General features: G+C 39.8%; 1 protein-coding gene and 1 long non-coding RNA gene across 17 annotated transcripts in view; one reads left to right on the top strand and one right to left on the bottom strand.

Moving 5' to 3' along the window:
* Nucleotides 1-271: 271 nt before the first annotated feature.
* Nucleotides 272-9,270, top strand: part of DMXL2 (Dmx like 2) — a 57,359-nt gene continuing 48,360 nt past the window's right edge. For all 4 annotated transcript variants that reach the window (XM_032194772.1, XM_032194770.1, XM_032194771.1 and 1 more), the window contains exon 1: nucleotides 272-431. In XM_032194772.1, the coding sequence (XP_032050663.1) occupies nucleotides 345-431 (87 nt within the window). In that variant the 5' untranslated portion in view covers nucleotides 272-344. The remainder of the gene's footprint in view (nucleotides 432-9,270) is intronic.
* LOC116493398 overlaps nucleotides 3,461-9,270 on the bottom strand; it is a 51,382-nt gene continuing 45,572 nt past the window's right edge. For 11 of the 13 annotated variants that reach the window (XR_004253758.1, XR_004253753.1, XR_004253754.1 and 8 more), the window contains 4 exons: nucleotides 7,687-7,876; nucleotides 5,388-5,496; nucleotides 4,174-4,303; nucleotides 3,461-3,610 (listed from right to left, as the gene is read on the bottom strand). This is a non-coding gene — a long non-coding RNA (uncharacterized LOC116493398). Of the gene's footprint in view, nucleotides 3,611-4,173; nucleotides 4,304-5,387; nucleotides 5,500-6,318; nucleotides 6,571-7,686; nucleotides 7,877-9,270 lie in introns of all 13 variants that reach the window. The other 2 variants (XR_004253757.1, XR_004253760.1) reach the window with 2 other exon arrangements.

Raw genomic sequence — 9,270 nt, 5'->3', positions numbered from 1 at the left:
GCTCTCCTCAAGCGCCCCGCGCGCGGGGCTCCCCCCATCCACCCATCACCCGCGCAACGGCCGGGTGCGCGCATAGGGGCTCTTGCTGCTGCTCGCGCCTCACCTGACTCGGGCGCTGCCCGGCGCGTGCGCCGCCTCCCCCCACCTTTCCCTTTGCCTTCCTCCCTCCCGCGCGCGCGCGCTCCCGTGGCGGGCAGTGCCCGTGCCCGTGCCCGTGCGGCGGGCGGGAGCGCGGAGCCATCCGGGTCTCGCTCGCGCGGTGCTCGGTGGAGGCGGCGGTGGCTGAGGCGCTGCCGTCCCCGGGCGAGCCGGGGTGTGTGTGTGTGTGTGGGGGGGGGGCCGCCATGCACCTCCACCAGGTGCTCACCGGCGCTGTCAACCCCGGTGACAACTGCTACTCGGTGGGCAGCGTCGAGGACGTCCCCTTCACGGTAACGACGGGGGGGGGAGGGGAATCGCTGAGAGGGGGGTGCTAAAGCGGAGGTATTGTGGGAGTACAGGCGGCCGCGGGGGCGCTACCGAGGGGCACCGGAGCTCTCCCGGCTCCGCAGCCCCCCAGCAGGCAGGGCCAGCCCCGCCGTGGCCGTTGAGGGGGAGCCGGGCGGGCTGCGGTGCCCCCGCGGCGTTCCGAGGGCCAGGGGCCCTGTGCCCTGGGCTGGGGGAAAGCCCCGAGCTGGGCGGCCCCAGCCTGGGGGTCGTTTCCTCGCCTCTTTGTTTTTTTTTTTCTTCGTTTTTTTCTGAACGCGGATGGTGTTTTTCTGCACGGAGAAAATACTGTGTTGCACCAGGCATCTGAAGAGGCCTATCTGCTACCCATGGGCAGTTGGCTTCAGTTACTGGGGTTAAAAAACCTCTAATTTCTTTGGCAGGTGCTCCTGTAAAAGTAGATGAGAAGAAACGCCTTCGGCAAATTTCAGGGGTCTGTGAATTTACATAATAAATCTGCTTATCATCCACGGGCAATTTCTTGTCAATTCCCATGTCGATTTTGTGTTCCTCAGTTTCTGAGGTGCCTGTCTGATTTTAACGAATGATCACCTTCTGCAGCACTTAGCACACGAAAATCTAATCAGTATGTTGTTATTTGTGAATAAATTGTCTTGTTAGACTTTGTGTTAACATCTACAAGATATTATCCAAGACACAAGCAAATTCCAAATTAAATGATATAGGGCATCATTTTTGGTCTCAGACAACCGCCATCAGACTTGTCAAACGTTTAAAGCTTACTTTAGATGATCACAGATGTCTAATTTCAGTAATGAATGCTTGAAATTCATAAGTAAAAGGTGCCATCTTTTTCTTTCTTTCCTTGTTCTGCTGCTATGCAGCCATACTGACATTAAAGGGACCTCTTACTTCTGATATTTATAAGTAACACACTCACATTCGCATTCTGATGTGTTGTCTTTCCTGTAACAATTTGAAAAGTCAGTAAACTGCTACAATAAAAGACAACTTTTTGCTATTTCTCATGGCAGTTTTGATAACATCAAAAATTAATATTGACATATATTACAGTTTAAGTAGGACTTTTCTAAGACTTCAGTCACTGTTTTCTCTGTCTGCTGTGACCAATTTTTTTTATAATATATTTAAGAAGTAGCTAACAGGATGGGGATGACTTTATAAATGTATTTCCTGAAATTCTGCAGCTGTAGTTTTCCTCTTTCCTTTTTCTCTTTTCTCTGTATTTGTGGTAGGCTTTTAACTTCCAGGTCAGTATAGCCAGAGCTCAGATGATATGTTCTGCCTAAAAAATATACTGTTTTAAAGCTTTACTGAATGGCATCTTAGTTATTCTGAGAATGACAAAGGGAAAAGGAATGTTTGCCATTCGTTATTTTTTATGTGCTAAAATGCTAGTATTAGTGACTCCAGGGAGTGAAACAAGAACTAGGATCAGACAGTTTTTTCTTTTTTTCTTTTCTTTTTTATTACTAAATGACAGAAGTTCTGTTTTTGTCATTTCTGGTGATGCTTCAGTGCACTATTTGACTTGCTGTTGAGCTGGGCTTCCCATTCTCATTTCAGCAAATATTGTTAACTGTGTTTCCACAAAGGAATTCACAAAAGTTACAGGCAGTCAGCTGATATTTATATAAATGGGCCTTACAAAGTACACACCCTGGCTAAAGAGAAAAAGCACACAATATTTGAACCTTGTAGTCTAATAGGCAACTAATGTATTGTTAAAGCTTGTAAACTATCTACATTTTTGAAGCAGTATTTGATTTTACATAGCTTTTGTCATTAAGCAGCCTTTTTTAGCTAACCCAACTTCAGTCACCAACCCTAACCCTAGGTGCTGTGTATGTTACCAGTCTGAGTTCCTGTGACCTGGAATAAGGTGGTTTCTTACAAAGATGAGCTGTGCTTAATCTGTTTGTATGACTTCTGCCCTTTGTCCGAACTCAAGGCTGTTTTTTTTTTTCAGAAACTTTGAACAGAAGATAGCTGTTTCTAAGGTCAGTCTAGGTACCTGTACATAAGCACTTTTCTGATGGAGTTGAAAAGTTTTTAATTTAGGTTTTTAGTTTTTGAAAAAGCTTATTGGCATCTTCCATGCCAGCACTGACACTTGGCCTGGAACTGTGTGTAATCACAGAATGGCTGAGGTTGGAAGGGACCTCCAGAGATTATCTAGTTCAACCCCACGCTGAAGCAGCATCACCTAGAGCATGTTACACAGGATCGCATCCAAGTGAATTTTGAATATCTCCAAAGAAAGAGACTCTACAACCTCTTTGGACAGCATGTTCCAATGAATTTCAGAAACAGTTGCAGGTAGAGTTTCCCACACATATGTCATCTTTGGCAATTAAAAAAGCAAAATGTTCTTCCACAATAACTGAGAATAGGTTTTCTGCTCTGCTGTGCATTTCTCCTCTACTTCATCCTTCCTGAAAAATCACTTAGTAAAAGTTTCATTTGAAATCCCACTGTTATTTATTGCATGTAATCTGTATGTTCTCCACTGTGTCATGTTTACACGAATGGCACAATAGACTCTTTACTTCTGAGTCCTTAGTACATTTTTTTTCTGTGAAACTCTGTGTGTAAACATATTGTAAAGCATTTAATCACAAATCTGTCTCAATGTCAGTTTAGGAAAGCCTACTCTACCAGCACATGCTAGCGGTGGGCTTTTTGGACTTATTTTGCCAGTTTGCATTGACCATTTGTAATTCTCCTGGTGTTTGGGAGAGAGAAGGGGGATTGTAAATGTTCTGTCTGTTGATAGCTGTTTGAAAAGGTTTCAGAATCCAGGTGGCTTCATTGCTAATAGGAGGGAATAGGAATTTCTTAGTCTTACCTGTTTACTATCTATAGCCGCAACTTTAAAAAAGTGTTGTTATACAGGAGGAATAGCTGAACTTTTAGATTATCTCACAATACCAATACAGGCTTTAATTTAGGTTTTAATAAAGGTGAACTTTTTTTTTTTTTTTTTTTTTTTTTTTTTTAATACCACTGTTGGCTGATTCTGATTTTGTTTCTTTGACATCATTTGCCATCTTGAAATGCCTCTGTACCCGTAATAGTAAACGTTAGAGCTTGAGAACTTCTGGTCTATTTCACTCACATCAAATTTGTAGATACTTCCAGGCTGTAGAAAGAAGAGAATCGTTTTATATACAAAGAGAAATATAAAATAAATATTACGTATTTATAAAACATTGTTACAATCGGAGAACCAAACAGGAAAAGACAGACATGTGAAAGATGAAGATGCACATGCCTCTTTCTTAGTATCTGAAAATCAAGGATATAGCATGAACTGTCACAGTAGGATACACAATGTCCTGCTTTTTCAGAGGCAAAGCCTGGTGCTCCTGCATTCAATTAGAGCTTTGTCATTGTTCATTTCAGTGGTCCTAGCTCTTGACAGTTAGAGCAGACATTGGCAAACTGTAGCTTATTAGTTGCTTGTGAATCTTGCAAGTCATCCTTGCATTCTGGCAGTTTTCCAATTCCATTTAATTTTCTGTTTAAAGTTATTAGTGACATTAGAAATGGAGGTTGGCAAGAATTCCATGTGGGTGGTTTTAATGCACTTGTTTTATTCAGTGACTGCTTATAACTCCCGTTTGTCTGAGACCTCTGCACTGCTTTCACACATTACAGTACCTTAGCATCTTATTCTCTACCTTTACTTTTTGTATGGCTTACCAGTTTTCCATTCCATTTATCAGGCTGTGCAGATCATCACTCTGTTGCCACAAATATGGGAACCACTCTTCTTCTGGCAGGAGAGGTCTGTACTGCCATGAATGATCTCTCTGAAGATGTCAGCTGAATCCTTTAGAAAGAACTACTGATGTTAAATATTATGGCACTTCCCTATTCTTTGTCAGTGTAGGGTACTTCTACTGTGTTACTAGCTCAAGAAATTAAAGGACAAATTAAAAAGAATATGAAACACATTCTGTTCTAATGTAAATGTGCTAATATATTGAGTATACTAGAAAAGCTTAATAGAAGTAATCAAATGTGAAACTTGTATTAAGATATATAAGGTGGTATGTTGTGGTGGTTTTACTCGGGTGGGCAGCCGAGCTCCACCACAACCGCTCTCTCACTCCGCCCTCTCCTCAAAGAGGAAGGGGGAGAAAATACAACACAAAGAGCTCGAGGTTTGAGATGAGAATGGTTTTATTAAAGGGAAAGGGAATGGGGAGAAAAAGAAACAAAAACAACAATAAGGCTGCGCAGAAGCACAGAGAGAAGGAAAAAAAAAATCTCTACTTCCCCTTAATGAGCAATGTTCGGCCACATCCTGGGAAGCAGGGCCTCAAAATGTGTAGTGGTTGTTCAGGAGGAACAGCCCCCTCCCCCACAAGAGCCCCCCTTTTTATTGCTGAGTGTGGCATCAGGTGTTACGGAATATCCTTTTGGTTGGTTTAGGTCAGCTGCCCTGGTGATGTCCTCTCCCCATCACTTGCCCACCCACAGCCTGCTGACTCTTGAGGGCTTGGAGGGAGTCGTGATGCTGTGCCAGCACTATGCAGTAATAGACACAACACTGGAGTGATATCAGTGCTGTTCCAGCTACGAGTGCAGAACACGGTACTGTGGGCTGCTGCAGGGAAAGGTGATTCCATCCCAGACAGACCCAACACATATGTGGAAATACCTTTCGGTACTGGAAAGTATATTGACCCCTGCTGTTTTGAAAAGCTTGGAGACTATAAAAGTGAAAAAGTGAATGATTATTTTAAAATATGGGCGTGCCTTTTCTCAAAAGTGGCAATATGATGTACTTCATAAATAAACTTAAGTTTTAAAGTAAATATACCTTTACATAGTTTCAAGAAACAAGAACCATACTCAGAATAAATATCTACACTAAGAAAATGACCCCAAAGACAAGAGACATCACTTACTCAAGGACCCTGGAGCTGCAGGCTGCTACCTGTTGAGAATGTGTTCCAACTGAGGTCTCTAAAGAACTAAATCCCCTCTGTTGGCACAGGACATGGGGTATGCTGCCAGCTGCTTGTGTAGTCCCAGGCACAGGCAAAGAGAAGGAAAGATATGAGTGACAGTGGTAAGATTTTACTTAGAGATCTCTGCATTTTGATGATTCTTTAAGGAAAAAAAGATAAAACTTCTACTGTAAAACACCCTTTTATTTAAAGTTAACCTTTAAATAGTTAATTTGAAGTTAACCTTTTCAGTTAACTTCATAAAAACATGCTAAATAGTGTAATTATCCAGAAAAATGTTCATTTGCTGCTATAATATAAAGGGGTACATAGGGGACAGAGGAGGAGAAACTGAAACGTTGGAATAAGCCGGATACTGAGTTCTCTTACTTCACAAAGTAAACAACTGTACACAGTTATTAAATCTTTTCTGGTTCATGCATTGTCAAACTACACACATATATGAATGCATATTTAAGAAAATTAAGCACCCTTCCCCATATCAATTTTGAGGCACGTGTCCCTAACTCCTTCTAACAGGACTGAAACTAGTGATAAATCATGTTTAATTGAAATTGAAATTTGCAAGTTATCAATACCAACATTGAAACAAGGGATTATCTGAGAAGTTTAAGACCTTATTTTAAGTGGATCAGTGCCTTTTTTTGACTGTATTGAGCAACATTTTAAATCAAATCTTTTTAGCAGGTTTGTATCAATAATTATGAGGCAGATTGTTGAAATAAAAACTGAATTTGAATCTTTCGATTCTTTACTGTTTTAATTGCTCGCCCTTTGAGAAAAGTAGTGGGAGATTAAACTGCTTGTGAATACTGAATTCTGAATAAATTATTGAAACTGCAGAACTTGGTTCTATTTTTTTGTCTACCTGTGGGCATTTGTATCCTGGATCTCCATGGGGACTCGGGTGTCTCTAGCAGCATTGCCTGGTATCCATCCTGGTCTCCATCTCCCTTACTACTTGTGAATGTTTGCTGGACTGACCAGCATTTCACACCACCAGAGGAGTTGGTTTTGCAGTAAATTCAATATATAAAGTTGGAGAACAATAAGGCAAAGAGATTTTCAGTTCAGTGCCAAAAATTATTTCAGTGTCTCAAGTCTTTTTGTCTCCCACTTTCTGGAAGAAATCATATTCAATTTAAATAATTATTAAAATAATAAAATAATTAATAATTATTTTTTACCTCCCAGACCGGGTCAAACAATTACACAGCCTAGTCATGAAGGAACCAGGATATTCTCTTACACAGATAATGTCCCTCTAACCACCTTTTAGCAATTTTTTTTTCCTCTCTCCTGCTTGCAGTATACTGATACTCTACTGTCAGTTCCTTAGAGCTTTCCAGAGTGATTGTAGACTTTGAGGACACATAAAGACAACACTGTGTCACTTTATTTTCATGAGATGGCCTCAGAAGTCTTTCAGACAGTCTGCATTTCATACCTTGTTTTCATTTTTATGTGCAATTGCATAGCTACTTTGAATATTTCATTGCTGCAGCTACTAGTAAAATTAGTATCTTCATTTCATGTTCAGATAGGCACTTAGCAACTGGGCCACGTCATACGGGACCACATCAAAACTTGCATGTTGGCCGGTGATGATAATGCTCACAAAAATAGGTGTTCACAAGCAAAATGTATATAGCTATTGAACCTAACTTTCTTCAGGTTGTAAAATGTGTAAACGTGTTCTCAGTTAACAACTGTGCTAATAGACATCTTCTGGAGCAACAAATTGCAATACATTTAAAAAAAAAAAAAAGGAATAATTGTTTTTCTTTAAAAGTTTCTTTGCAAGGACATGCAAGACCTGTTACTTTAAATATTTTGGTAACAAGAAGGTCATTTATAGAAACACAATGATTTTCTGGGTTTCAGGAAACTAATAGCAAAACATTTTGTCACAGTCTTTCTGAAGTCCTGATATTTTTCTTTGTGTATTTTTTGCCAGTTCTCAAGTTGGGAGATGTAATATTCTCAGCTGAAATTCCACAACCCTTTCACTTAGAAACAAAGATCCAGAATTCTAGAAGTTTTAACAGTCACGCATTATGATTCTGTAACAGGCCCAACTGTTTGGAAGCTGTATGAGATTTATTTTCACAGTTGTGACTGAAAAAATTATTAAAAGCTAAAGCTTTATATATGACAGGCAACACAATGTTTGGGGAAATGTTAGCACAAGAAACAGCTTACAGGTCTGCATATTAGATAAAAGTCGGTAATCTACCTCATGTTAATTTCTTCAGTCTGAGTATCCGCTTTTCTGCTTATATTGCAGTTTCATTTTTGTTTGTAGCAGTGGCTAAACTTTCACTAAATTCAGCATTTTTCTTCAGATTTTCTCATTTGATTCTCCTTTCCAGGAGGATCACTGCTTTATTCAGCTGTTGTAAAATTTCTGCCTTCTGTATTGGAATCTATGGAAAAAAATCAGGAAACAGACATCTTACTATAACTTTTCACTCTGAAACAGATTGTTAGTATATTGATGAGAGAATGGGATTTCTATGCTTGAATGTGGGAATTCGGTGCAACAGAACATCTGGAGAGATTAAGGGGTTTAGAATACTCTAGTGCATTAGGACAGGTAAAAGGTTGGCAGACATACATACTTATCCTGCCAAAAAAAAAAAAATGCTCCAAACTATCATTGTATTATAACCTATTCTTAAACAAATTATTTAGGCTGTAGTTTGTAATGTACAATGAAATACAATATACCCAAGACAAATTATTATTATAACACGTTTTTTTTAATGCTCAAAAGTGCAGAAATTGTATTCTTGTGGAAAAACTTCTCTTTGATACACTTTTTAAAGGGGGGGGCATATTTAAGGAATTTTTATGCAAATTCAATAATGAGTGCAGGGAAGAAAACTTGAAAAACTTTAAAAAAACAACAACAAAGAGAAAGTGAAAGTACACACAGAGCTTAAATTCTGTAATGAGTATTTCTTACTATTTCGTTTTGCCGTGGAAGATTTAAGCTCTCCTTTGCTAGTTTGTTTTGAAATGGGTTCATATTGCTCATGCCCTTGGAACTTGATAACATAAAAATTGGTTGCATAAAAATGGAAACCAACCCTTGTAAATCTGTTATGCAGGAAGAGTACAATTGTTCCTGTATTAAATATGTTTTCACTGATACTAAGGAGCAGCAGCGTTATATAGCAGAAATATCTTTAGGCTCTGCTTTCATTTTTAAAAAGAAAGTCTAATATGGTTGTGTAAATTAGCAATGGTGTAACTGCAAACAAATAGAATTTTTCTTCATTTCCTATGATGCTGAAGAGAAAACAAAATTATAACCATGGAGATTTTTTTCCCTTGAAAGTAGAATAAACATTTTTAATATAATACTGTCAACATCTGACAGTTAGAATCATAGAATCATAGAATATTCTGAGTTGGAAGGGACCCTTAAGGATCATCAAGTCCAACTCTTGACACCGCACAGGTCTACCCAAAAGTTCAGACCATGTGACTAAGTGCACAGTCCAATCTCTTCTTAAATTCAGACAGGCTCGGTGCAGTGACCACTTCCCTGGGGAGCCTGTTCCAGTGTGCAACCACCCTCTCTGTGAAGAACCCCCTCCTGACGTCAAGCCTCAATTTCCCCTGCCTCAGCTTAACCCCGTTCCCGCGGGTCCTGTCACTGGTGTTAATGGAGAAAAGGTCTCCTGCCTCTCGACACCCCCTTACGAGGAAGTTGACATTATTTTTCAATGGGTGTTATACTCCACTGTCCGATAAATGTAAAAACATACATTTCCAAGGCAAGGTGATAGTATTCATTATTTTATTGTACACT

Source organism: Aythya fuligula, chromosome 11, assembly GCF_009819795.1.
Source record: "Aythya fuligula isolate bAytFul2 chromosome 11, bAytFul2.pri, whole genome shotgun sequence".
Lineage (NCBI taxonomy): Eukaryota > Metazoa > Chordata > Aves > Anseriformes > Anatidae > Aythya > Aythya fuligula.
Note: the sequence above shows the minus strand (reverse complement) of the source record. Positions and strands in the feature narration are given on the sequence as shown.